This window comes from Selaginella moellendorffii, unplaced genomic scaffold (genome assembly GCF_000143415.4).
Source record: "Selaginella moellendorffii unplaced genomic scaffold, v1.0 SELMOscaffold_0, whole genome shotgun sequence".
Lineage (NCBI taxonomy): Eukaryota > Viridiplantae > Streptophyta > Lycopodiopsida > Selaginellales > Selaginellaceae > Selaginella > Selaginella moellendorffii.
Window position 1 is genome coordinate 2,669,967 of NW_003314261.1, and position 26,338 is coordinate 2,696,304.

Below are 26,338 nucleotides of genomic sequence, written 5' to 3' on the forward strand. Positions count from 1 at the left end.
GCGCCTACAATAGCGAATCCAAACCCCTAGACCAAAATATTTCTATGTGACCCCTTCTTTCTTGTCAATAAACCCTAAATTTTCTTTTCGGCTATGGCGATCCAGCTCTCCGCGATGTGCCGGGAAGCGTCCTTTCCATCGCTGAGAAATTCCGGATCGGCAGTAGAATGTAAGTGTAGTAGTCGTCGAATCGAGGAAAAGCAAGCGCGAGCTGCTGAGTTTTGCCCTCTCTACTCGTCTCTGCGATCAATTCGTGTCTCTAGCAGCAGCGCCACGATCCCGGCTCTTCGATCAATGGCGGCATCCAACGGCAGTGTGTCCGTCGATGATACTGCTCCTCCTGGTCTGGCACGAAATTCGTGATCTTTGCTCTTATTCGTCTTTGATTGGCAGTGAGAATAGGAAGGGAGATTCGTAACACGAAGGAGACAAAAGTGGATGTTTCGATCGGTTTGGATGGCACTGGGAATTGCGACTGTGACACCGGCATCCCATTTCTAGACCACATGCTAGACGTAAGTTTCTTTCGCTTTGGACGCCTAGACTCATATCTCCTCTTTTCAGCAAATTGCCTCTCATGGTCTCTTTGATTTGAGCATCAAGGCAGTCGGAGATACTCACATCGATGACCACCACACGAACGAGGATGTTGCTTTGGCTTTTGGAACGGTTCGTCTTGCTATCTTTGTGAACGTTTCGATTAATGGTTTTTTTTCAGGCACTCGCAAGAGCTATAGGGAATCGCTCCGGCATTCACCGCTACGGTGATTTCAGTGTTCCACTCGATGAGGCCCTTGTCCATGTCGTTGTGGTATGTTTTTTTTTTTTTTTTTTCATTTTGCATATGTAATGGTCGAGTTGAACTTGTGTTTTTTGAAGGATTTGTGTGGCAGGCCTTGTTTGAGATATACGGCGACAATCCCCACTCAGCGAGTTGGTCTGTATGATACTCAGGTAGGCTGTTGTGCTGTGGAAATCTAGCGCTTTCTAATGAAATGTCTTGTAGCTTGTTGAGCATTTTTTCCAATCGCTATGTAACACATCAGGAATGACTCTCCACATCCGACAGGTTTGATAAAAGTTCTCAAAGTATTTTTCAAACTTGTGTTCGTGTTCGTCTTCTAGCTGGATGGTACAAATAGCCACCATATCATAGAAGCCATGTTCAAAGCGTTTGCGAGAGCTCTTCGCCAGGCTTGTGAGCCCGATCCCCGTCGAATTGGCAAGGTTCCAAGGTCTGCTTGATAACATATTTCTGGATTGCATTCTTATAGTGCTCTTTGCAGTTCGAAGGGGGTATTGTCGCGAATGTAGAGATCTTTTAAGGAAGGTTTGGTTTTGTTTATAAATACATGTGGTTGCACACTAAGAAAAATTTACTGTTTCTTCATGGAATGTTATTCCTTAAGCCGACAGTCGCAATTTGGGCATGCCTGGTTTTGGTGCGATGGGCATGGTTCTAGTTTTCGTTGTCCTTGTGGCGCTATCTCGCAGCAAAGCAGTATTTGGTTCTCAAGGCGAAGCACTTAGCAGATGCAGCTTCCCTCGAGGCTTTGTATTTGGGACTTCGTCAGCTGCGTACCAGGTAGATATTTTCCTCGATCAATTCTGTGTTTATATTTTGCTCCCTAGTATGAAGGAGCAGTGCAAGAAGGCGGACGAGGACCGAGCATTTGGGACATTTTCTCTCATAATTCGAGTATGCTTTTTCCTTCTTTTTTGCACCAATGCTGTAATATGTTCGTCATTCAGCAAATATTTCAGACAGCAGCAATGGGGATGTTACAGAAGATCAATATCATCGCTACAAGGTACGGAGTAGGCCTTCTTGTCTTCAGAATATCTTTGCTGTCTTGCAGAAGGATGTACTGTTGATGAAGGAAATGTTTATGGATGCTTATCGCTTCTCCATTTCATGGTCGCGCATTTATCCTGGTATGTTATTGCATCGCAGGTTTGTAAATTACATCTAAGCTGCATCCCTTTCGTTTTCTTGTAGATGGACAAAGCAGCCCAGCGAATGGCGAGGGTATTGCATACTACAACTCGCTTATTGACAGCCTTTTAGAGCAAGGTGGAATCTTAAAAGCTTCTTAATGTTTTATTTAAACTTTGAACAGGAATCCAACCATATGTGACTCTGTACCATTGGGACCTGCCTCAGGCATTAGAAGACTCGTTAGGCGGCTGGCTTAATCCTCAGATTGTAAAAGAGTTCACGAAGTACGCAGAGACATGCTTCGATGCCTTCGGAGACCGTGTAAAACATTGGATAACGTTCAACGAGCCCCATTCGTTTGTGAGGGAAGGTTACTGTCTGGGAGTATCAGCACCTGGACGGTGCTCTGGATGCATCGGTGGAAATTCAGCTACTGAGCCTTACGTAGCAGCGCACAATGTACTGCTGTCTCATGCTTCGGCTGCTCAAGTGTACAAAAAGAAGTTCCAGGTTCTAGTTTTCGTTTTTTCTCTTGTGCTCTAATAATTTGGTTACTTGAATGCAGGCTCAGCAGAAAGGAAAAATTGGCATCGCGCTAAATGCTGACTGGTATGAACCATTCTCAAACTCCTCTGCGGACAAAGCAGCTGCGATAAGAGCTACTGACTTCCAACTAGGATGGTATGTGTCTCACATTACTTGGTTTTGGTAATGTCCCTAAAGCGCATTATGTACAGGTTTCTAAATCCTATTGTCTATGGGAACTATCCGCCTGTGATGAGAAGCTATGTAGGCAGTCGCCTGCCTCAGTTCACAGGGAACGAAGCCCGCTTATTGATGAGTTCGCTGGATTTTCTCGGTTTAAACCACTACACCTCAAACTATGCGCGGGATTCGCCAGAAGTTCCACCGAGCATGACGAACTACGACCTTGATTCCAGAGTTCGTTCGTTGGGTGAGCACTTCTCGCTTTCAAAATCATCCGTTGACGTCTTTTCATTGACAGTCAGTCGAGACGGGGTGCCAATCGGTCCCAAGGTAACGACGTGCTTGCTATTTCAACAATCTTTCTTGTGCGTTTCGAGCAGGGTTCCTCGACGTGGCTATATGTTGTTCCATGGGGTTTCAGAAAGCTCCTGAGGTATATCAAGGCTCACTACAAAAATCCAGTCATTGTCATCACAGAGAATGGTAAGAAATATGTGTTTCTCCTCTCTCGTAGTGGCTCCTAACGTAATCGTAATCCTCCAGGAATGGATCAAGCAAGCGGGCACAACCTTTCGCAGTCCCTTGGAGACAAGACCAGAATTGATTACCACCAGGAATACCTTGCAAACTTGAATCTGGCCATTACGAGGTAATCAAACACGAGTTTACTTGACAACAGCATCGATGAACTTTGTGATGAAAGTGCAGAGACAGTGTTGACGTCCGCGGCTACTTTGCATGGTCTTTGTTGGATACATGGGAATGGTCTCATGGCTTTACAGTCCGATTTGGGTTATACTTTGTGGATTATACCAATGGACTCAAGCGGTACCCCAAGATGTCCGCCCGCTGGTTCAGACGACTGCTCTGCTGGAATGTAACTTGCTTAGTAACTATTGTCTGAGAGCTCAGCTCTCGAGCCAATTTCAAGCTCATCTTGCTGTTAGTCAAGCTACTTTGGGAACGTTGTCTTGTCCAATGCAAAAGGATCGGAACTGTCACTAAGACATGTAATTAGTCGTATTTGAGAGCTTTCAACATGCAAAATAGAAAGTCATTGTTGAATCTCTCCTTTAAAACGATGAATAAAACTCGCTACACCTAGGAAATGGAAATACGCTTAATATACATTCTTGCATTTCTCATAACCACAGCATCCGGCATAACATACAGGTACACTCGAGATTACAGGTTTACGCTACACGAAGTGACTGAGCTCTTGGACAGAATCTCTGCCCTTGTCAACGAGGTCAATAATGACACGAGAATCATGATCGGTGGCAGATCAGTTCAAGAGTCACTGGCAGTTGGCGGAATCACAATCTACTGGGCAGCGGGAACTTATGGGCGAGACTTGGAGGATCACTGTTCCTCAACGATTTCCTCGACCATTACAGCCTCGCAATTCAAGGACAACATCAACAATGTCATCAACGTGGTTCGTAGCGAGCTGTGGCGATTTAGAAACGACCAAGGTCTGTATATAGTGCAGCTCATGGCAACAATGGGAGACGGTGTCGTTGAGTTTGAAATCCCAGATTGGACTCCCAAACCCAAAAGGCGAGACGAATTGCTTGAGATAGACACGGAGTTAGAGCAAGCAACTAGGGATTGCTCGGTGTCTAAGTATGAATTGGAGAGCAGTGCCTTTGCGAGTCTCTACAAAGGTGACACTCTCTTGTCACCCGACAAACTCTACATCTTCATTGTAACTTCTACTTGCAATATGATGTGCTTCGAACTGGGAGATGGTGTAAGATTTGTGTGGGCGAGTGGAACAAGCTACCCTCTGGAAAACTGCAGGCTTGCAATCTCCATCCGCGGGGTTCTTATGTTATTCGACGAAATCACCAAGATTATTCTATGGTCCACGCCGGAACAATGCAGCTCATGTTTCAGAAGCTCATCCCTTGCCATGCAAAGAGATGGAAACCTTGTGTTGTATTCCAACAGAATAGCAGTATGGAATACTATTTATTGAGAATTAAATAGTGCTTAATTACCCGTTAACCACGCGGCAGTTAAACCTCTCCCATGGATTTTCAAAGAAAGTCTTTTCATCCCGGACATCACGATGGTGTTTTCACAGAACAGCAGGGTCAACTTTGCACAATGAGCGAGCCACTCGAGTCAGCCGCTGTCAAATATACTGGGTGTTTCCACGTCCAAAACCAGCACAATCGTTTCCTTTCTACGAGGTCTAGAGCTCTAGGTAGTCGAGATTCTTCTCGCCAACGTTGCCAGCAAGCAGGCAAGCTTTTGGTGGGGGATCTAACAGTCCATACAGGGTGCACAAGAAGAACTCCACAACGTCGTCCCTGCTTTTGCAAGTAAGTGGCATTCTATCATCTCATGTTCTTCTCGCGTGAAGCCTGTTTGCTTTTGCCCCGGCTTCGAAAGTCATACGAGTAACACGATTTTGACACTTTAGCAAACTTTTATCATTTTGGGATGCCGATGCGACCCGTGGGGGAAACAACAAACACCTGGAAGTTTGATTCGTATCTCTTTATTCTTGACTTGCTTTCTTTGGGTCTGCCGTACTCATCCATCGAGACAATGCAGGAAAATGACCGAGACTCGGGGAGCAAAATTCCAGCTTTGTTTGCCGAGGCATGTGATGCCGCGGAGAAATTATTCGCAATCAGTTTTGGTGTCCCAAAGCACACAAAGAAGACAGAGGAAAAAAAAATAAAAAAGGAGAACCAAGCAAGCAAAAGAGTACTTAGAAGAGGAGCCTCACAAAAACTTATCAAGCGTCGAGTGGCCTTTCAAGATCCTTGTACCCGTTGTCGTGAACTTTTTGCTCCTCCTGCTTCACCTCCTGCTCGGTCTTCCTCCCCTTTTTGCACTTGTAGTAGACGCTCATGAACGTCCCCACTGCCCTGTACTTCTCGCGGCACGCGTTGTAGAGGGTGGCGTCGAACATCCTCCAAAAGTCGTGCTCGTTGAGCTCCGTCACGGCGTACTGCGGCTGGAAGCCGTGGTTGTCGATGAGCCACTGCTCCATCTTGCGCACCGCCGCGGCGCCGTCGTACTCCTCGCCGCGGAACACCGGCTCCGGCGTGTAGTAGACGCCCACGTCCGTGTACATCTGCGCGTAGCTCGTGTCGCCCTGCCTTTGGTACAGCTCGAAGCTCGGCTCCGGTGTGATCATCGTTTTGATTGGCGTCCGGAACAAGCGGTGTGGGCACAGCCAGATTGGATACACCTGGTGGCAGGGAGCGATGAGATTTGCAAAGAGTTGACGACGCAGGGTGACGCTATCATGCATGCATGGAAAACAAGCATGAAAAAAAAAGAACTTCGAGGATGTACGTACCTCAAAGCGAGACCTTTGCAAAGAGTTTATGAGTCAAGCAAGCAAGCATAAGCAAACAAAGTAAAAGTTCGGTGCAAGGACTGGAAAATGAGAGGAAAGTGCGTACCTCAAATTCTCTGTCCGAGAATTCCAGCGCATCCGCAACTTTGTGGAGCGGTACCAGCATGTCCTGGATGATGTGCCTCTCGTGGTAGTAGTTCCTGATAGCGTCACCCTGCGTCGCCTTGAGGAACGAGACCTTGGGAGGCATCGCCCAGCCCATGAGCCAGCGGAACCAAAACTGGTCCGCGAATGGGAGGATGAGCTTCCCCTCCCAGTACAAGCACCGGGTATGCCTGTGGTAGTACTCCCGCGTTGGAATGTACTCCACGAACTCGCCCTTGTCCAGCGCGGTCTGTGCGTGCTGGTAGAACCACGGCTTAAACCACCACCCTTGCTCGTTGATCTTGTTCCCCCGCTGCTTGGCTTCCTCCCGAGACGCGTATCGTCCCGTCATCATCACCCCTTCGTTCCGGTTGTAGATCATCGCCTCCACGAAGTCTGGAACCTTGTCAGCGCTATCCTGGTCGCCATCGGCCGGGCAGAAGCTATCAATGTATGCCTGCGCCAGATCTCGCAAGCTCCCGCGAACTGGAATATAAGTCACCTTCATGTACTCCTTGACTGGGATGAGCTTGATCTCGGCGGCCACGAGCAGCCCAAGAGTTCCCTGTGACCATGGGATGGCGTAGAAGAGCTCCTTGTGCTCGTTGTCAGCAGTAGCACGGACGAGGCGGCCGTCGGCGAGGATGATCTCGTAAGCCACCACCGTGTCGGAGAAGAGGCCGTAGATGTGGGAGCTGCCCTCGATGCCATAGCCGTTGATGAGGCCGCCCACTGTGAGATCGTCGAGCTCGGCCACCACGGCCAGGGACACACCGAGCGGCACCGTGGCTCGTGAGATCTGGCCCATGTTGACGAGAGGCTCCACTCGCGCGATCATGTTCTTGGTGTCAATGTCGAGAATCTGGCCAAAGGGCGAGAGATCCACCTCGAAGTGGCGCGCGCGCTTGTAGTCCACGTTGCGCATCCCCACCGCGACCCATGGCTTCCTGGCCGTGCAAACGAGGCCGTCCTTCTTGGGATCTCGCTCCTTGAGGCGCTTGATGACCTTGGCGACGTTAGCGTCGTGCTCCTTCTGGCGCTTCTTGTAGGATTTGGAGGCGGACCACTGCGAGCGGAGGTAATCCAGGGAGTAGAAGGTGAAGGAGCACGGCAGCACGACGAGGATGACGATGATCCAGCGGAACTGGACGGCCCAGTCCACCCAGGAGCGCGCCTTCTTGGGGCGGAGAGGCTTCTCGAGGTCGGACATCTGCGAGGAAGAGAGAGCGATGGGGGATTACTCCGGCAGGAATCGATGCGACGCCGCGAAGGACAGATTCTCGCGAGGAATGGATGCAGCGAAGATATTTCGAGACGAATCGGAGGTTTTTCACGAAGAATCCTACTGCATGCATGAAGCACTGTTCTTGTCGACAAAGATTTGGGAGGAGGAGAGGGTAATGATCATGCAATCGATGCCATTGCAAACGGAGTGGAGATTTCGCGAGAAAAACGTACCTCGATCGAAATATTGGAGCTGCGGGTCCACTCGAGATGCCGACGTGAGAGAGCGCCTCTCGCTTCTCACAAACAATGCCTAAATAAAAGAGAAGGCGATTCTACAGGACCAGATTTAATCTTCGCCGTCGGAACCGCTGACGCGTCAGATTTGTTCCTCCACGGAATGTCCACGCGATTTGTATCATAAAAGAATGCCTGGATTGATGCCAATCTCAATGCCTGGCATTTTACTTTTTTCTATAGCTTCAAACGTGGAGGGAAAATTTGTGGGCGCGGGAAGTCCGTACGCGCCATATGGCCCATCTCGTGTTCTAGATTTTCCTTCCACCCAGTGAGTGAGCTCGATAGAAGGTGCTAGGGTTAGCGCCGGGCAGTGCGAGCGGCGATGGCGCTTTGATCCACCGAGGTATGGATTGGGTTTCCGGCCGTGATTTCGAGGCTACATTGTTATGTTGATGGATTCGCAGCGCTTTGGATGAATAATCTCGCGAACTGGATTTCTCCCAAGAACAATGTCGATAGGTATTTGTTCTAACGATCTAAGACCCGCGCTTTAATTCTATTGGATGTTTCAGATGCTCCTGGGTGTCCAGCTTGTGACAATGAACTTTGGAGGTTGCTCTAGACAACAATGTCCACAGGTACTGCTTTTCTTCTTCTATTTTCCTAGAAACTCTTCTTTTGTCTTTTATCAGAGACTCCTGGCGCGCAGAGAAGGCCCGTAAACAAAAGAGTTAACGCTGAAGGTGGTGGTTTCAATGCGGCTTATCCTCACAAAGCTTTCAAAACGGTGGTGGCGATTCCTCCCACTAATGCTGCTGCTGCTACTCCTGGCATGGATGGTCAGTTGTGTACTCCGTTCCAGCAGACTTTGAAGGAGGCATACTCAACGCCGTCAACTGGACGAACACTTACACCGCTCACTCCAAAGCTTTCGGGGAAGCGAGACGTTGTCCACAGGCTTAGACAGCAGCTCAAGAACCGGGACGAGATGATCATGCAAATGCAGACTCAGATTCTAGAGCAGAGCCGGATTATCCATGTGCACCAGTTACGGATCGGTGATCTCGAGCTTCTTTTGACGGCAGCAAATAGATCGCTGTTTGTAGCAGAGCAGGAGATTGAACAGCTGCAAAAGCTGCTGGCCGAGTGCTGTAGTTGCCGGTCCGCTTCGTGCCAAGTTAGGAAACTGGGGAGCCTACATGTTGAAGACAAAGTTTTCAAGGCACAGAAGAGATGGACGTGTGAAAACCAGCACAAGGACATGAGAGATTTGGTCTCTGAAGCAAGAAGGCTAACGGAAAAACTTAAGGTCGTTGGAGAAAATAAGCGAGGTCAGGCACGAGAGTACGAGAAGGAAGTTCGAAGAGTAAGATCAGAACTGTCGGAAGCAAAAAACTTGGCATCAAAGAATGCGTCACTCTTCCAAGCTTGTGACAAGGAGCGAGCGAAGCTGAGTGGGACCTTGACCAAACTCCAGCAAAAGCTCGAGTCTCAGGTTTGTGTAGTTTCTTTCTGTGCCTCCGTGTGTCTTTTTTATATTTAACATCATGCTTTTCCTTTGACAGGCAATCAAGCTAGAGCACAGAAGAGCTAGCAGATTTTCCGAGTTTTCTGGCGATCCCGTTGCTGTTTGCACTGAAGGGCAAGAGTCGGAGAACATGGTTGATGCAAGGTACGGTCTCACTTATTTAATGTTCTTAATAATTTTGGCTTAGTATTTTCACAGTGCACCTATGTGTTCTTCTGCGAGCCACTCCTCGTCAGTTGGGACAGGCATGGAAAGTGGCGACTTCACAGCCGACTGCAGAGATATCCAGTCTCCTCCACCAAGTCAGAGGCGTTGGGAGGACGAAATCTCGCAACTTTCGTTCGAGATGAAACAGGTGGTGGTCAGAGACAAGGAGCAGGATAGTCCCAAGCACAGTACTGAAGAATCGCCCGTGGTTAGAATAGGCAGCCCGGAGGCTTACGTCCGCAGTAGAAGTAGGAAAAACAGCAGCAGCGAGAGCAGCGATGGCAGCTTCAAGAGGTTTGTGTTCGACATGAACCGCGACAGTGGTGGCGGAGTTGTGATGCTCAATCACACCGACGAGAGCTACTTTGGAACGAGGATACTTCCATCGGCAGGAGCAAGCCAGCCAGCGAGTACCGCGACTCTCTCACCGTTTTCGAAGATGATGGCCAAGCTTGATTTGCTGCAGCCATCGCCAGCGGCGTCCTTGACTGATTCTTTGATCGTCGTGGAGAAGATCGAGCGAAGTATTGGATCAGTGGACTCTGCCTTCGATAGAATTCTCTATGACAACACGTTGGACGACATGGTTAGAGTTTGCTCGCCACCCGATGGTTCCGAGTGATTTCAATTTTGGTTGTACATTTTGTTGATGCGTGACCTACCATTCCAGGTTTTTGCCGTGCTTTGGATTACCACGGTTTGTGTGAGGAGTTTTTTAAGCTTCTAGCACTACTATAAACCTGTATACAGCTTTGAAAGTTATGGAGCATTTGTTTGTATTTCCAATGTTGCTACTGTTAAAAAATGCAAGTGGAAGCGGCATGGATTGGCAAAAAAGGTAAAAGCTCTGTCAAGAACTACTATAAAAAAATGCTATAGCCAGTTAAAAAAAGTGAAAGGTGGATAGAAAGTTAAAAAATAGTTTAATAATATACTTTTTTGTGTTTTCTTGCCAATCTCTCTAAATTTATCATATTACTTTTAAACAAGTTTTAAGATTGTAATCATTATAATTCTGATTCCATTTTTGCAACTACCATTCATCTTATATAAATTTCATTTGTTATAATTAATCCCACCCTTCCCTCCAAATATGTTAGCTTTGAAGACAAGAATAAAATTAATATTTTGCCATTGCATTTACCTTATGATTATCCTATTGATCTTATGCTGGGAAAATCATCACCACTTAGTCCTATTTATAATCTTTCACTAACAAATTGGAAGCATTGCACATATTTTGGAGGGTTTTATTTGGCATCTTCTAATGCATTTATTTCTTTTATATACAAAAAGAATGGGTTAATATTTGACTATTGTGGCACAAACAAAGTCACTGTCCCTCCCAATTAATTGAAAGGGTGATGAGTGTGGAAGCCAGTTTTTTATATTTATTATGGCCACCTTCTCATTTGACTAATGCCCCATTGTTGATTTTTTTGATTATATATTTTAATGACATTTTATCTTCTCTGAGACTTAGAAGAATATAACCATCATATTCACTCTGCTTACTATCTTCAAGAATACAGTTTTTTTTACGAAGTTGAAGAAATGTTTTTTTATTTAAATTTGATAGATTGATTAGAATTCAACTCTACAGCTGTGCAATCTATAATTATCATGAATGTTTCAATATTTCTTTGTTGGTCCTATTTATGGGATGATGAGTCTAGCTAATCCCACCATGGCAGCAATTCTAACTCACAATTCTTGAAAATTTTATAGAAAATTATAAAAGTACCTTTAAGATTTCCAATATAATAATTTATAAATTGGACAATGATCCTCATCGAGTTATTCTCACTACTACTATATGTTAGAACTTGTCCAAAGATTAAAAAGGCATCATTACAAAGATGGAGAAAAGGCCTCCTATTGCGGCTTTTATGAATGTTCATTCTTTTTTCAGGGGCTGTATCAAACTCTCACTCGAAACTTGAAGATGAGGATCATAGTCTAGTTTCTACTTGTTCTAGAATTAATTACATATTTATTGGTCAATTAGACCAACTCAAAGCAAAGACTAATCAGAATTTGTGCACTAAGATTCCTGGAAAAAAGTTATTTAAAAACGTTATAGACATTTTGGTAGCCAAGGTGGCATACTACCTTTGCGAGATGGAGTGATCTGATCAAGGCTCATTACAAAAATACTTAATGAGGGACCATGAGAGTGTGAGGTAAAGTAAGTTCTATTCTCCTCAATCGGGCACACGTGGAGAGTAATCACGTTGTATTGCAAGCTTGTAGCTTTCTAAAGCCTAATCTGTCCAATATTGCATATAAATCATACAAAGAAGATATAGAGTTTGTCTAAAGCAAAGGAAGAAAGTCAGCATATAGTTATAGCTATGAAAAATCCAAATAGTTTCAAATTAGCAACTTCTATTTTGATCAGTATTTAAGTTTGGATTTATTTATGTCCCATCTAGCTTTTGCATTGGAATACAAGACAACATTCCCATCCTTCTGGATGACCAATGATGAGCTCATGACCACTGCCTAGGAGTAGACCACAAGCTAACATCTTTTCTGTCAAACAGCCCAAGAACTCCCTCAATAGAAAGCATAAGAACACAATTTGGGGCATGCATTCCACTTGCCCACACAAACCTTGCATCATTTTCTCCCAACTCGAAGCAAATGAGGTTACGTGCACCCGTCACATAGAGGGCATAATGCTTGTCATGGGACAAAAGCAAGCCACCCTCGGACAGCTTTGAGTTGAACGGACTGCTACTCTCCAATTCAAGCCCTGCAACTGAGCAATCTGTAGCTTCTGCTATTCTGATGTATGTTTCAATGTTTCTTTGTTGATTTTTTTCGTGAATCTAGCTGATATGGCCATGGCGGTGGTGCTCGTGGTGTTATCAATGGTTGATAACTAAATTCAAGGATATCTTTATCACGATGGGCCTCAAATTGACGTGGGTAAAGACCTGACTTAGGACTCCTGACGCTCAAGAGTCGAGCTCTCACCTTTCTAACGAGTACACCAAGTTGGATCTTGAAAATGTAGCCTGTGATATATGAGAAGGAGCCCGAAGAGCATCCTTGTCCACCACCAGTGGCGAGATCAGTGCCATACAGACCGCAAGCCCAATAGACGGGTTGAGACCCAATTGTATCAAAACCTTGCAGTGCTCTTGCACCAGTTTCTATCGTTGCATCATCCCTGAGCCGATTTATATGCTCAAGTATCATGTCTAGAGTCCTGTTGAACAACACCTCGACGTTGACATAGTCAGAGCCCTGTCACTGTAGTCCAACAGCTGTGGAGATTATGTAGCATGAATCCCAACATCCAATAAACTGCCATAAGGAAAATTAGTGTCTCGAGTAGAAAAAAATAGGGAGAAAGAGAAAAAAGAGAAAAGTTCTTATAATAAGGAAAGAGGAAAAAGAGATAAAGACAAGCTTATAGTTTTGTCTTAAAACGTTAATTCTAATGCAAATAATTTTCTTATCGTTATAATCCACAAATTAATAACCATGATTCTTCCCTTGGTGTTCTTCACGTCCGATCAATGGTCCCAGTCCATGCTCATGGCTACGAACTGGATGTTCGGACAGTTCCTCAGCACCGCCAAGCCATGTGACAGCCAAGAGGGAAGATTCTTCATGTGTCGGAAAGCTCTTGCCTGGCATTCCAGTAGGCACAGCATTGGCCATCCTTAGCAAATGACGGGTTCGCGAGCAGTATCACGCCGAGATACTCCCCGAAGTGATATCCTTCGCTTCATCGTCAAATACAGTAGTGAAGGAGTCCCACAGCGCCTGAGCGAGATCGATGTCTTGGTTGTCGAAGCCGCTGCAGCTCTCGGCCGTGGCATCCCGCCAAAACTCCTCGGAGGGATCCAGCAGCACGAGGGGAATGGCCAGGCGTCTTAAGGAGGCCCTCTGTAGGCGAGGTAGCGACGGCCGACGGCATTGAACTGGTATGGCTTCCATACCAGATCGCCTGGTCCCTCAGAGTCGATACCTCCTGTTGATGGGATCCGCAGTCGTCTTTAGATCGGATCAAAACTCGATGCTATGCATAACTGGGTGTTGTGTCTCGAAGCACACAAAGAAGAGTAATACAATAGGGAGTCAGTCATGTGCATCGTCTCCATGGATGAGTCCGGCAGAAAGTGAAACATAAAGAGATACGAATCAAACTTACAGCTGTTTGATGTTTGCTACGCTCGCATCGCAATCCCAAATCATAAAAAGGAGTCCTGTTGTTTTGTTACAGTGTCAAAATGGTGTCACTCGTCGGACTTCCGACGTCGGGTGAATCCCGGCTGTGGAAACAACAAGGAGGCTTCACGTGAGAACAACATTTGAGATGATAGAATACTACTTACTTGCAAAAGGAGGGACGGCGTCGTGGAGTTGCTTCTCGTGCACCGAATCCTGTCCGCCAGGGATGGACTGTTTGATCCACCAAGGTCCCAAAAGCTCCGCTTCTTGCTCGTGACTTCGGCCTTGGCGGGCGAGAAGAATCTAGACTTGGTCGCGCTTGGACTCTCGGGAGCAGCAGCTGGCTCTGGTACCCCTGGAGTTGCAAACGAGAGCTTCGATTTCCTCGCGGGCTTCATCTTCTGCTCGGAAGTGAGGGGAGCTGGCCGGCCAGATGGTGGAAGATTGGTAGCCAGGCCTCTCGGCGTCTCGCTTTGCATGGCTTTGCCTCTCGGTGTTGTGGCCACCACCCTCCCGTCCTTTTGCTGGCTTAGCTTCTTTATCATGTCGTCCTTTTGCTTCACTTGCATTGTCAACGCGGCGATGCTGTTGCTCATCTCCCCTTCCTTTTTCCTGTGCTGCCTTTGCACGCGTAGTGCCTCCTTCTCCATCATCTCGATCGCCTTTTTCAGCTCCCTTACGGTCTTCTCTGCGTCACGGTTGACACGAGGGGAGAGTAGTGCAGTAGCCTGGTACTCCGGGAACCGGTTTGGAGATGCCAGGGGATTCTTTACTGGAGACTGCAGCGGATCCTTCGTCACCGAGCTGAACTGAAGCGCTATGTACTTTTGCTGCAGGCTTGCTAGTTGGAGTCTCAGCTGCTGGTTTTGCTTTTGCATTTCTAGAAGTAACTTTGTCTGTTCCTCCTGGGACTCTGGAATTTCCAGCTCTTCCTTGGCAGTGACCTGTGCCAGGGAGTGAGTAACTTAAAATACATATAAAGATGCAGGTCATTACCTTTGTTCGAATTTCTTTGGCTTTGTCAGCCCAGTGAAGTGTGTTTTGAGTCTCACCAAAAGAGACATGGCTTGGCGTGATGTTTGCTATCATGGCAGTTTGGCATGCTCCTCCCAGAGAGTCCTATTATCGCACGGTTCGATTTCACAATTACAATTTCAACTTGTGTACCTTTAGTAGCTGAGTAAGCTTGGAGTTTCTAAAAGGAACATGCTTGTCACCCTCGACCAAAGCTTTGATACATCTGCTTAGTGCAAGCAAGGATTTGTTGATATTCGCCCCCTCTATAGACCTTAAACTTCGCTGGTCGGTAGCCAGTGCTCTTTCCGATCCTGCAAGGTCAATAAGCGAAAGCTTTCCTATCCGTGTAATGGTACTGGTCTCCATTCTCACTTTGTACTCTGCAGTAACCTGTAGCTTGTTTGAATTACGTGCTGACAAAATGGAAAAGTAAAGTAATAAACCTGCAAGATAGCGTGCGATCGAGATGATGTTTCATTGATCCGAGTCGGCTCCGTTGTTCTGTGCTGGTTTCCTCTTTGAAGCAACAGCATGACCTGGACGCATACAACGGAGAGTCATGAAATGCAACTCATCTGGTTACAGAAATCGCTCACCTCTTCCGCGGAAAATGCTTGATAGTGAGTGAGCCCCGCGGTAGTTATTCCCTGTACAACGAGAGCATGAATCGACAATTAAAAAACCAAACTGACACAGACCTTGTTGTCCTCTCGTATAATCAGCGGCCGTCCAGGCGATAGCAAATCCACGACAGTCTCGTTGTAGACCTCCAAGTAAGATAAGCTAACTAAATAATCACCGTCTTTACTTCGGTCCTTGAGCTTGGAAAAGAGGTCCTTAAGTGCCAAAACCATGACGCCGGGCTGACTTACGGTTCCCAGCATGGTGTACGTCTTTCCGGCCCCTGTTGCCCCGTAGCAAAAGACTGACGCGTTTTTGCCTTGAAGAACTGCCTCTACGAGATCAGCAGTACTGGAAACAAAAGAGCGACTTAAAACGGCAAACTAGAAACAAAAGCACCGAGCATACCTGGTATCATAGACCTCTTGCTGCCCAGTGTTCTCGTGAAACACGGCATCAAACACAAAATGGCGGCCTCGGACGCGCTTGAGCCGCAAATAATCCGTTTCCAGTTGCATCTCGGTGAGAAAGATATCCTTCTTGTCAGCAACACGCACAGAACTTCGAGCACCAGCATCCTTTTCCTTCTTGGACAGTGGACGGAGCCGAACGTAGACCATTATCCTGCCAACTTCTTCAGGATCATCGCATTTCCCTCGAAGAAAATGTGATCTCAAGTCCCTGCGCCTGGATCCCGACCTGGGGGTGGTGCTCTCCCCTTGACCCTGCGGCGAGCTCGTCTTCTTACACCCAAACTCGATGCCTGTTAGCACGGGCCGATCGTTGATATTCCGGTTTCCACACGAAGGAGGAGGAGTGCTGTACACCACAGTGGAGGAAACTGGTGGTGGACAAGCCAAAAAGCTTTCGTGCTGGATCCTTCCCTTGGACGAGCATCGCAGTAGCATCTTGCTGATTTCGTCGCTATCATCCTCTATATCCATCGGGACCACCTGTGCTTGAGCTTGCCTAGACGATGATCGAGTCATGACCCGGGGCGTGAAGAGACTCACACTGGCATGGCTAGTCTTGAGTGGCTGCTGCTGCGAGGAATTCTGGAAATTTTCTTGCGGCGGCTCAGCGTTCTCCTTGAGAACCGACTGTGGAGCGAGATTTCGCTGCTTCTCTTCCACGAATCCGGCGGCATTGCTCAGCTTGCATCCCAGTGGCGTCTTTCCCAGTGCAGACTGTGAGCGCGTCACAGGCATTTCTAGCCGCACGCATTCCCGGGAGGGAGGAAGCGAAGAACTCCCCCGGAGCGCTCGATCCCTAGAAAACCTACCTCGGAATTCGATGGCGCTGCTTGAAATTCCTCACGGCCACGCGATTTCCGTCGCACAGATCGAAAAAATTTCCTCCCTCTTCTCGTGGTATCGCTCGCTCGCTTCGCGCATACAATGCTCTTCTTCAAGCTCCCATAAATTGGAACGTTGGAGTTACCGGTTGCAGCCGGTTGCTACTACCGTCTGTAGCCGGTTCTTTGGTTTTGAAAGTAGCCCTAATAGAAAAATGTATTAAGTGTTGTTATTATTTACATTTGAATAAAATATTATTTGTAATATGTATGCAAACCTTTTCTTTTAATAATTTTATATACCATAGGCAGTTAAAAGTGCACAAATATCACAAAACATTATTTATATGTGAAACTGAAAAGGCAAGTCTAGGTAAAGTAATAGATTATATAAATTTTCCAAAAACTCACCATTATACTTTTAATATTGTTGTCGTTTGTTTAAGAAATGATTTGAAGAGGAGTTTGATTACTTAAATTTAGCTGACTTAGTTACCTCAGTTTATTTCTTTAAAAAAGAACACCCCATCTACTTTAGAGATAACAATCCAAAGCAAAAGAAGGAAGTTAGAAAATCACTATTCATAAAACACAATAAAAAGATTTTTATTGTGTTTAACGTAGCCTATGGACACATGCCATCTTCTATTGTGTAGATGTTTAAGATATTCCACTTCCTGGAATATTCCTTGATAGAATATTTTCTCCTTCTTATGACTATATGGAAGGAATTGACATTGTATTCACTTCACATCTGTAGAACTTCTCATGGCTATAACACATTAAGTGTCAACCCCCTTAACATGGCAACTATAATGGCCTAGAGAAAATTCTCATGCTCCTTGTCCCACATAAGCTAAAACTTTGCTCGAGCACCTTGAGCACTTCCAATGCCAGGCTTCGAATGCCAGTCCCTCCCACCGGCACTTGTCCGATTGGTTCTCCACGGACACAAAATCGAAATGTTAGGGCAACATTGCTGTGGCGCCACACCATAAACCCTAAAAAAAATTAAAACTTTTATGGATCGGATGGAGGTGGATCGGGCGGCAAGGGTCGAGGCGGCGCTAGCAGGTGAATGCTTCAGTGTGGATTTCGTGGGCGATGCACACCGGCAGGTTTACCGGCAAGTTCTAAAGCTTCGCGAAGATGCCAACATAAGCATGCACTACTCGCCCTACTCTCCCTTCGTGCAATCGTCCTGTGTCGGCAAGACGAGGTGTGTGCTGGAGATGTCCACACTGGGGGTCTACATTTGCTACTGCAGCCTGGCGGGCAAGGACTCGTCAGCTTATCCGCCACGGACGGAGTTCCTCGCGGACAGGCTCGCCGAGAGCTTCACCGAGCTGGAGATGGTGCTCTACTTGAATGCTTGGGTCCTAGTCCTGGCCGTGGCATTGGAGAAAGGAACTTCGGCCGTGGAGTGGAAGGACAGGCAATTACCTGGGAGCAATTCCGGCATCGCCCAAGCAGTGAGGGAGAAGTGGGAAGAGCTCATTGCTTCACATCCAGCAAAGGGCTATGAAGAGGACAAGCGTGACAGGGATCTCGTGAATGGTGAGATTATGAACGATGCATTGGAGCGGGTGCAAGAGCTCTTGGATGGTGATCACGACGATGAAGACATGGACATGGACAGGATGGATTCGGACAGCCAGGGCGAATTGGTAAATCTTCGAGTCATATTCGTGTTTGACGAGGCCAGGGGTCTGACTCTGCCATCAGACACCCCATTCTCTCAACTCCGCCGGGCGCTCAGAGTTTTTTTCGTGTGGACTGCCTACTTTGCGCTCCTGCTGGATACAACTGCGAAAGTGAGCAACATTTTGCCGAGAAAGAGCGACGAGGACAGTAGCAGGGCCTTGAAGATCGGGATCTCCTTGCTGCCTCCGATCTACTACTTGCCAACACTGCAACTAAACATGCCCAAGCCGGGCCTCAGCGTTGTCGAGTATAGCGCTCCATCAACCTGGATGAAGTATGGAAGGCCGGTGTGGGCCGCCAGAATGGCTCGGGAAGGACAGAGTGAAGTGGTTTTGAGGACCAAGTTGTTACCGTGGGCTCAGCAGAAGCTCATGGGTGGTGAAATCAGCGACGAGTTCGCCAAGGACGGGAAGATGACAGAGAGCCAAGCGATGGCATTGCTTGCTGCTGCAACAGGCCTGCAGGTGTGTCCTCGCTGCCCGCTGGCTGAGAAATTGGCAGCGTCGCATATGAACCTCGTGTTACGGGTGACGAGAGACAGGTCGCGGGTTTTTGTTGCGCTGCCGGCAGAGCCCATCCTCTCAGAGGCAGCTGCTGGGCTTCTCAGGTCCGAAAAAGTGAAGCAAAATGCTCTGATGCATATGGAGGCGGCGTGCTTGGCTGGCTACGCCACTGGGGGACCCCGTGGCGAGTTTGTGGCCAAGTTTATCTTGGCTGCTGCGGTTTGGGACTTGGCCAAGGCAAAGCAATCAGGTGGCTGGTACCTTCGACCGATCAAAGTGCGGGACTTCTTTCGGACGCTGCTTGTGAACAATAAGCGGGACATAACTACGAAGGAGGCGTTCAGCAAAGTTGTGTCCGGGCTGCCCGCAGGTGGTCTCCTGTTCTTCCATTCTTTTGTGGTGGTGGGAAAAGTCCCAGATACTGCATTGCTGTGCCGATGCTTCGCAGGAGGTCTTGCCATCATGTATCAAGCGGACAACAATATGCCCGGTGCCAATCTCATTCTTCCTATCTGGACTCCTCAGGGGATGACTTGCTGTGTTGTGTCCGTGAAGAATCAGTCGCACAAGGGCTGGTGGGAGGGACCGTCATTGGAGTTCCTCAAGTCTGAGTTCACCAAGCTCAAAGTTGGCACTAGGATACCCATTGTTATTGTCCTCATGTCAATGCGGGAGCCAGCAGTTGCTGCCCCAAACTCTTGGATTCTGTGGGATGGGGAGGATAAGAGATATCTCCAGCTGACATGCTATGGCCTTGATGGCAACTACGGTTACCTGTCCATGGAGGTGAGGGGCTTGCTCAGGAACATACTTGTAACCAGGCCGGATCCTCTTAAAGATGCAGAGGATATTGAAGCCGAATGGATCAAGAAAATGCTGCCGTATCAGTACGAGGAAGTCCCTGACTTTGTTGTGTCTTTGGCATGAGTACAAACTGAGGTACGAGTATAAAGTGAGGTTGTGTTCAAAACGCTATGGTCCAATGGTTTGCTAAGAAATTATGGAATGTTTTTATGGCATTTTGTTACTTTCCTCCAAGTTGGATTTTGATTTTTAAAAAATAGTGTGTTTACAATCCCCCTTCTTTTCCTATCTTTAAATTTATAGATAGCATGTTCTAGCACAATGGATTTGCTGAGATAGCTTCAATGAGATAGCTTGAAATAGTCAATACTTGAATGAGATAGCTTGAAAGAGTCAATACTCCACAAACCAAATGTAGTAGTGTGAAAAAACAATGAAAAATATGGTTCCAGCATCTATAATCATAGCAAGTTCTTCTTCCTTTGCCAAACGCAGCAACAAAGCAAAAGGGGTGGTACACACCTGTTATTAGCATGTAGAAATTTAAGAAAAAAGAAAATACTTACATTTACATGGTGTTAAGATTGTGCTTCTTCTGTCAAGTATGTGTTCTTTACAAAAGTTGTATTTGCCATATTCCACGAGGCAAGTTGTAGTTGTTGTTGATAGAACACCATTGATAAGTGCTGTCACTGGTGTTGCCTTTGAATATTGGAGTTCTCCAGCTTTCAACGAGCTCTCAACTGCAGAAAAATCACGAAAGTGAGCCTCAAAAAGATCTTCATACACTGGAGTAGGGATCCCAAGATTTCTCCTTTGAAAGTTTGGCATTCCTTAACAGCTTGTCCTCGTCTCGTTCAAGGTTTCCAACAAAAATTCGTACTTATGCTTTTGTTGTAAGATCACTGCCCGTGACTTTTTGAAGTTTTTGCCGTGTGGAAGAGCAATTTTCAGCTTGTCTCCAGAAAGTTGTGTCAAGTGCTCAATTATATGTTGCAGTAGAATATCCTGTTCACTATCTAGCTGCACCAACTTGGCCTTGTTCACTCGTTTCATATGCTCATTACATTGAGCATTTTGTTTTAGCTTAAGAAACAACAAACAATCAGGATTATCATTGCAACCAATTTAAAAAGATCAAGAGTGTAGTTCACAGATGGAAAACGCATCCACATTCAAGCTTGTGTGGTGCAAAATAGTTGCATGTTGACAATGCTGAGGTGGTAGTTTCGTACTGATACTTCTTGTCCTCAACGTCAAAAGCCTTCTTCAATGTTGAGCTAACAGCACAAAAAGGTTTGTACTTTGCTCGTAGTAACTTCTCCCACCTACTAAGGACCACCACCATAGAATATGAAACCTTAGATTGTTGAACAGAATCAACAGTATAGTGAAGAGTGGTTGATGGAGACTCATAAGAGATTTTCTTCCTTTTCTTGCTGCTTCTAGGTTTAGCCTCAATTTTGGTACAGGTTTTGGTACCACTAATCACCATTTTACCACTGTCACTTGTCCGACTTTTAGGTTGAGGCTCATTGTCGGAGCTAAGTTTCAACCTTGTCTTTGGACAGCACTGCTTTTCGTGGGCTTCTGCGGACCAGCTACTACTTCTTCCTTGCTCTTTTCTCTTGCATCTTCTTCAAGTTAGTCGCTCTAGAAACTGCATAGGAGTACCAATTCACTTGACCTCTTGTGAGCTTTACTGCAAATGCCCGAGCAAAGCTAATACTCACTTGCCCATTGGTAAAGTTGTCGCTCTGGAAAACTCGACGGTGAATCTGTCAAATGACTCCTTCAGCGTTGCAAATGTATTGAGCCATAACCAAGCAACTTTGTAGTCGGTTAGCAACTTTGTCTCGTGCGCAAAGACGGTCTTGATCCACTTGCGCCATGTCCCAAACTCGATCCATTATCTCTCGTTTGACATGGTAGCTGTGTCGATCAGTCAGGCAAAGTCCCACCTTTGGGAGAAGCTCGACATCATAGAACTTGTCATCAAACTTGCGGACTTTTGACATTACTGCCTGCTCCTTCCAAATGTTGGCGCCTGGCCATGGCTCCTGCCGCTGCTACTCCTCCCTGTTGCTGCCGCTGCCGTTCCCTGCTGTTGTCACTCACTGCCGCTGCCGCTGTGCCGCTCCTTGCCACTGCCTTCCACTACTCACTAACACTACAATTATTTCAAATAAGCTATGGAAATTGATTGGATTCAATGGATCAAAAACCTCTAATTTAAGCTTCTGGAGGAGCTCTAGGAGCTGCCAAAACTCCTAGCATCAGCTACTGCTCTATGTAGCACTCATGATCAAACCAATCTACTTGTGGTTGAGCCTTTTATAGTACCACCCGTCCATGTCCTAGCATGATCCCTATGCATAAGCCATGAAAACTGCTTCACAGTGCCAACATTAAGGTTGAAGATTATTTCACTGCACATGTTCATGCACACCTCAGCAGCCGCCAGAAAATAAGAAAAGCTATCTATAATAGTATGAATCCATATGTTCTATGGAGCAAACGTACACCAACCTGCAAGAGAATTCACTGGGCAAGAGAAGCATAGGAAAAAAATTCTACTTACTGTCAATATACTAAATTCTTATAGGAGCAGTGATATTGTACACTTGCTTGTTGATCACTTGTTTAAACCCCATTGCCTATTGAATAGGATCGATGATTTGTAGCGCTCAACATACATGCCAATCTTGATCCCAACATGCCTTAATATGCCATGTGTATTTCTCACTCCCCAAGTACTCCTAGCTACATCTAGTAGAAGGAGCTCTCACAAATTGGTTTTCCACCCATAGGTTTTCAATACATTCTGGAGGTAGTGCTCTAATGAAGGCCCTTGCAACCTGCTTCATACTCCAATCACACAAGACATAATCAACTTCTTTAAGGTAATGTAAACCATGGATCATGCTACTTTGGCTATCCAAAGCTGTGCTAGAACCTGTGCTAAATGCCTCACTAGAGTCACTAGACCTGTCTAACTCACAAACATAGCTCGGAACTTGATGCAGTCAAGAGCTGGTGCCTGCCAGTTGGAGTTGAGAGCTCTAAACCCTACACCAAGGCCAGGATGCTGCTGCGAGAGAGCCGTGATAGTTGCCTGAAGATTTATTCCCACAGTGTCACTACTGCCACTTCCATAGTTGCAGCTAGACGTGCAAACGTTCAAACGCGTCCACGTTTAAACGCCGTTTAAAACGTTTTTTTCAGGGCAATCAAACGTTTACATGTTAAAGCCTAAAATGATTAGGAAAACACTAATATTTACTAAATACACTTTAATCTGATATTAAGTTTATAAAACCCAACTGATAAAACAAATGAAAGAAGAAGCCGTTTTAGTCGTCTTCTGATTCCGAATCGTCTTCCATTCCTTCATCAATGCTAAACTCGTCAGCAACCTGATTTGGTTCCTCAAAAGCTTCTTGCAGATCCAAAATCCTCTTCCAATGAGGCTCCAACTCCAGCTTGTCTATATCAATCTCCAGCATCCTCAAACCTTCACTCTCCAGCTTCTGAACAACCCGCAAGTTTGTATGAATGTAAACCAGCTTCTCAGCATTTTTGGGAAGCAAGCGGGACCTGCACTTTGTTTGTATCAAGCTCCATGAGCTCCAATTCCTCTCACATGGAGAAGCGCAAACAACCTGGCTTAAAATCTAGAGAGCCATGCAACGTAGATCAGGCATCTCTAAACCAAAAGAACTCCACCAGGTTACTGGAAACTTTCTGGTCTCCCGATCCTTGGCAACAGGTAACCTCATTTGCCGTCCAAGCTGTTGCCGAAACCTCTCAAACTGTGCCTGCAATCTCAGCTGCAAGTCCAGATCACCTCCACTATAAACATGCATGTACTCCAACCAGTTCCCGCGTGCCTCATTGTCCAGCTTGTCGTTCTCTGGGTTATCCCCCAGAAACAGAGGATGAAGAGCAAAAGCAGCTCCATGAATGACGTTGTGCATTTGATACCACCTTGCCTCCTTCAGACCGTGTGATTCAAGTAGGAAATCCTTGATTTGTCCCACTTCCTCATGTGCATAAATTCCGTTTCGAGCTCCCTCGTCCATCTTCTCAATCAGCCGATCAACAGCTTCAAAGATGAGGCCTGAAGTCGCCCCCTCCCGATCAGCGAGTCGAAGAACTCGAAGTAAAGGTCCGAGCAAAATTAACAAATTCTCGCACCGCTCCCAGAACGAGTCATTGAGAACACGAGATCGCAGCTCCAGGCCCTCCAGCTTCTTAGACCAGTCAAGTCGCTCCCATTCTTGGCTCACCACCATTCTTCGAAGCCCGGAGAGATTCGTGGTCTCCAGAAGCTGAGACATCACGAGAAAAATATAAGCAAACCTCGTGGTCACAGGCTTTATCAGGTCCCGTTTGCAGAAAGTTCTATAAAGAGCTAGAACCCGTGGCTTTGAGGTGATGAAGGTAACTATCTTCGCACAGCCATCGACGAAAGGCTGCACCCAAGACAGAGCTCCAATATCTTCAAACAGCAAGTCCATAACGTGGCAAATGCAGCGAACGTGTACAATCTGTGGAAACTCCTGCTGCAAAAGCTCCCCCATGACCACGCAGTTGCTTGCATTGTCTGTCACCACCTGCACAACGTTTTCTGCACCAACCTCGGCAATCACTTGTTTCAGCTGCTCAAACAACCATGCTCCGGTTTTCTTCGCATTCTTGCTGTCCACAGCCTTCAGGAAAATTGAGCCTCTCACAGAACTAACCATGAAGTTGATAAAGAGACCGCTTCTTGATATCAGACCAGCCATCCATGACAATGGTACAACCATATGTCCTCCAACTTAGCCGCACATCTTCAAGCCGCTTCTGAATGTGTTGTATATTCGTTGTAGCTCAGTTGTCCGCAACTTCTCATATCCCATGAGGTTGTCAATCGCTGGACGCCCCACTTTTGCGGCAACTTTCAGCATTCTCTTCAAGTTGTCTCTTCAGATTGTGTTGAAGGAGATGTTCTCGGCAAAGAAGAACTCTGCAACAGCATCATCCAGTGCCTCAGCCGAAGCAGTATCAAAAAATGTCACCAAATTTCCATCCGAGGATCTACGTTTCGCTGCTCTGCTTGTCCCAGCACTGGACCAGTTCTCCGTGCTTGCCACCATAGATTCTGCTGGCCCCCCTGAACCCTGTGCGGCTTGCTGCAGCAGATGCCCATCATCAGCATCTGCTGGGTCTGCTAGCTCGAAATCGGAAAAACTGCTGCGAGCGTTTTTAAGAACTTCATAAGGGATCTCCCTCATTGCCTTGCACGTTTTCACACCTCTTGCCCGAACTCCAGCGAGATGTGCTCGCACTCGCTCTGCTCCCCCAGTGTGAATCTCATGACAATACTTACATGTCCAGTGCCGCTCTGCTCGTATCACATGCTTCCAGCTCCAGCATTCGCGGCGTCCTCCAATTCCTGACATGACCCTGAAGAAACCCTAAAGAAACCCTAAAGAAACTCTTGTCTCTTTTCGCAAATAGTGCAAACGCGTTGGGAGTTTAAAACGGCGTTTTTTAACGCGTTTAAAACGTTACGTTTTTTTAGTTTCATACGTTTTCCGGCAACTATGGCCCACTTCTGCTGAGGAAACCTATACCACCTAGCTGCTGCACTAGAGCGCTGCCACCCAAATTTTGCTAGGGCTGGGAGTTGCTCCCGCCTTGCTGCTGCCTAGCAAGTGGCCCTAGAGGCAATTGTAGCTTCAGCTGTGCTGACGTGGCTTCCATCTAGTTTCATGTGGAGGCAAGGGCGGTATGTACGAATGCCTAGAGTAGCTGCTACAGCAATGATTTCTCCCCTCACTATCACCACGATGGACAACGTGACACGTGGCAAACCACCTGGGAAACTTCAAATGAAATTGATTCTATTTCTAGCTTTCCCCATTTCTCTTTTTCTTTTCTTTGTTTTTTTTTTTTCTTTGTTCTTTCATTTTGTTTCTTCTCTTTCCAGAGTATACGCCGTGTGTAAGTTTGCAAGCAAGGATCCAGCCAGCCAAAAGCATTTTATCTATAAGATGAACAGGTAGGTTATAGGAGACTTATTGGCAGGAGAACACAGTAAGGTAGTGCTTGTTTCTAGGGTACAATTTTTTTCTTTTAGCCTTTCTCTTTGCCAACATCCTCTAAGCACCTACACATTACCGAGTAAGATGTATGTAGGCTAATAACCGTAATTGGCCAAGGAGGTGGCCCCCAAGTCTGGGCATGAGAACTGAAGAAGCTTGGCCCTGGAAGCTGGAAGGATGCCTCCAAATGAGTAGAAGGCCACTCATGTTGCTGTGCCAAGTCACATGAAGAAGTGTCGTGACAAATGCTGCAAAAGATGCCCGTGTGTGGGAAGACAAGTGAGTCCTGCTGGAAAGTGGATGAAGAGAAGTGAGCTGCACTCCTCCAAAGAGCCATGATGCTGTGAAGAAGTCGGGCTGAGAAGGTCGCAAAGCTGTGGGTCGAGTCGTCATGAAAATCCGAAGAGTGGCTGTGATGATCCGCTAAGGAAGAGTTCGTTGAAGATGCCTGTGCCATATCTTGGCCTGGACTAATATAATGAACAGGTCCTCCAGGTCCAAAAGGATGAAGTGCCCAAGCTGGAAAGTCTCCTCAAAAATGCTGGAACATAGTTTCAATCGGGGAAGTCTGATGCCTCATAAAGAGCTGCTACTGGATGAAGTGATCTGTGAGAGTAGGCAGCGGATGAAGAGTGAAAGACTCCATGAATAGAAGTTGTGCCACCAAGAGGGAAGCGTGGCAACTCATAAGTTGTAACACTCCACGATGAAGTGCACGGAGCTTGGAGTGGTAGAGCCTGTAAATACAAGATTAGTACAAAAATATAGACAATAGTGTAGATACAGGTCCCAAAGAAACGTGT

General features: G+C 46.6%; 6 protein-coding genes across 8 annotated transcripts; 3 read left to right on the plus strand and 3 right to left on the minus strand.

Moving 5' to 3' along the window:
- Nucleotides 1–60: 60 nt before the first annotated feature.
- LOC9662980 (imidazoleglycerol-phosphate dehydratase) lies at nucleotides 61–1,390 on the plus strand. Its single transcript, XM_002960207.2, has 8 exons — nucleotides 61–343; nucleotides 394–515; nucleotides 565–669; nucleotides 719–811; nucleotides 880–954; nucleotides 1,007–1,069; nucleotides 1,126–1,235; nucleotides 1,287–1,390. Exons 1-8 carry the CDS (start codon nucleotides 94–96, stop codon nucleotides 1,312–1,314), a joined length of 846 nt encoding a protein of 281 aa, XP_002960253.2. The 5' UTR covers nucleotides 61–93; the 3' UTR covers nucleotides 1,315–1,390.
- A 22-nt stretch (nucleotides 1,391–1,412) lies between these two features.
- LOC9662981 (beta-glucosidase 25) lies at nucleotides 1,413–3,712 on the plus strand. Of its 3 annotated transcripts, XM_024672389.1 has the most exons (12): nucleotides 1,413–1,585; nucleotides 1,633–1,699; nucleotides 1,753–1,811; nucleotides 1,860–1,935; nucleotides 2,000–2,074; nucleotides 2,121–2,449; nucleotides 2,505–2,620; nucleotides 2,677–2,894; nucleotides 2,946–2,977; nucleotides 3,028–3,130; nucleotides 3,191–3,296; nucleotides 3,356–3,712. In XM_024672389.1, the coding sequence occupies exons 1-12, from the start codon at nucleotides 1,430–1,432 to the stop codon at nucleotides 3,549–3,551; spliced, it is 1,533 nt and encodes a 510-aa protein (XP_024528157.1). In that variant the 5' UTR covers nucleotides 1,413–1,429; the 3' UTR covers nucleotides 3,552–3,712. The 3 variants fall into 3 exon arrangements, with proteins under 3 accessions (XP_024528157.1, XP_024528153.1, XP_024528148.1); XM_024672385.1 differs by having other exon boundaries at nucleotides 1,753–1,935; XM_024672380.1 differs by having other exon boundaries at nucleotides 2,677–2,977.
- A 1,512-nt stretch (nucleotides 3,713–5,224) lies between these two features.
- LOC9641749 (delta(24)-sterol reductase) lies at nucleotides 5,225–7,670 on the minus strand. The gene is made up of 3 exons (XM_002960875.2): nucleotides 7,572–7,670; nucleotides 6,076–7,323; nucleotides 5,225–5,858 (listed from the first exon to the last, which is right to left on the minus strand). Exons 2-3 carry the CDS (start codon nucleotides 7,321–7,323, stop codon nucleotides 5,400–5,402), a joined length of 1,707 nt encoding a protein of 568 aa, XP_002960921.1. The 5' UTR covers nucleotides 7,572–7,670; the 3' UTR covers nucleotides 5,225–5,399.
- Nucleotides 7,671–7,872: 202 nt separating this feature from the next.
- On the plus strand, nucleotides 7,873–10,156 carry LOC9641750. The gene is made up of 6 exons (XM_002960209.2): nucleotides 7,873–7,980; nucleotides 8,042–8,096; nucleotides 8,150–8,215; nucleotides 8,270–9,072; nucleotides 9,143–9,249; nucleotides 9,304–10,156. Exons 3-6 carry the CDS (start codon nucleotides 8,206–8,208, stop codon nucleotides 9,932–9,934), a joined length of 1,551 nt encoding a protein of 516 aa, XP_002960255.1. The 5' UTR covers nucleotides 7,873–7,980; nucleotides 8,042–8,096; nucleotides 8,150–8,205; the 3' UTR covers nucleotides 9,935–10,156.
- Nucleotides 10,157–12,739: 2,583 nt separating this feature from the next.
- On the minus strand, nucleotides 12,740–16,555 carry LOC9662982 (kinesin-like protein KIN-8A). Its single transcript, XM_024676776.1, has 8 exons — nucleotides 15,547–16,555; nucleotides 15,216–15,489; nucleotides 15,114–15,164; nucleotides 14,961–15,053; nucleotides 14,668–14,907; nucleotides 14,497–14,619; nucleotides 13,665–14,444; nucleotides 12,740–13,601 (listed from the first exon to the last, which is right to left on the minus strand). Exons 1-8 carry the CDS (start codon nucleotides 16,344–16,346, stop codon nucleotides 13,566–13,568), a joined length of 2,397 nt encoding a protein of 798 aa, XP_024532544.1. The 5' UTR covers nucleotides 16,347–16,555; the 3' UTR covers nucleotides 12,740–13,565.
- Nucleotides 16,556–22,435: 5,880 nt separating this feature from the next.
- Nucleotides 22,436–24,233, minus strand: LOC112344850. The gene is made up of 3 exons (XM_024670362.1): nucleotides 23,170–24,233; nucleotides 22,849–23,040; nucleotides 22,436–22,607 (listed from the first exon to the last, which is right to left on the minus strand). Exons 1-3 carry the CDS (start codon nucleotides 24,231–24,233, stop codon nucleotides 22,436–22,438), a joined length of 1,428 nt encoding a protein of 475 aa, XP_024526130.1.
- Nucleotides 24,234–26,338: the final 2,105 nt, after the last annotated feature.

Bases quoted from the DNA above. Each gene is read 5' to 3' on its own strand.
- LOC9662980 (XM_002960207.2), top strand. From the start codon at position 94: ATGGCGATCCAGCTCTCCGCGATGTGCCGGGAAGCGTCCTTTCCATCG. The intron at 955-1,006 runs GTAGGCTGTTGT...AATGTCTTGTAG, and splicing joins TTGGTCTGTATGATACTCAG to CTTGTTGAGCATTTTTTCCA. The intron at 1,070-1,125 runs GTTTGATAAAAG...TTCGTCTTCTAG, and splicing joins TGACTCTCCACATCCGACAG to CTGGATGGTACAAATAGCCA.
- LOC9662981 (XM_024672380.1), top strand. From the start codon at position 1,430: ATGCCTGGTTTTGGTGCGATGGGCATGGTTCTAGTTTTCGTTGTCCTT. The intron at 1,936-1,999 runs GTATGTTATTGC...GTTTTCTTGTAG, and splicing joins ATGGTCGCGCATTTATCCTG to ATGGACAAAGCAGCCCAGCG. The intron at 3,297-3,355 runs GTAATCAAACAC...ATGAAAGTGCAG, and splicing joins TTGAATCTGGCCATTACGAG to AGACAGTGTTGACGTCCGCG.
- LOC9641749 (XM_002960875.2), bottom strand. From the start codon at position 7,323: ATGTCCGACCTCGAGAAGCCTCTCCGCCCCAAGAAGGCGCGCTCCTGG. The intron at 5,859-6,075 runs GTACGCACTTTC...CCCTGCCACCAG, and splicing joins TCTCGGACAGAGAATTTGAG to GTGTATCCAATCTGGCTGTG.
- LOC9641750 (XM_002960209.2), top strand. The intron at 9,073-9,142 runs GTTTGTGTAGTT...TTCCTTTGACAG, and splicing joins AGCAAAAGCTCGAGTCTCAG to GCAATCAAGCTAGAGCACAG. The intron at 9,250-9,303 runs GTACGGTCTCAC...GTATTTTCACAG, and splicing joins GAGAACATGGTTGATGCAAG to TGCACCTATGTGTTCTTCTG.
- LOC9662982 (XM_024676776.1), bottom strand. From the start codon at position 16,346: ATGCCTGTGACGCGCTCACAGTCTGCACTGGGAAAGACGCCACTGGGA. The intron at 15,490-15,546 runs GTATGCTCGGTG...TTTTGTTTCCAG, and splicing joins CAAGAGGTCTATGATACCAG to TACTGCTGATCTCGTAGAGG. The intron at 14,908-14,960 runs GTTTATTACTTT...AACAAGCTACAG, and splicing joins GATCGCACGCTATCTTGCAG to GTTACTGCAGAGTACAAAGT.
- LOC112344850 (XM_024670362.1), bottom strand. From the start codon at position 24,233: ATGGCTGGTCTGATATCAAGAAGCGGTCTCTTTATCAACTTCATGGTT. The intron at 23,041-23,169 runs GTGGAGTTCTTT...AACAAAGTGCAG, and splicing joins AGAAAGTTTCCAGTAACCTG to GTCCCGCTTGCTTCCCAAAA. The intron at 22,608-22,848 runs GTTTAGCATTGA...TTGCACGTCTAG, and splicing joins CCAAATCAGGTTGCTGACGA to CTGCAACTATGGAAGTGGCA.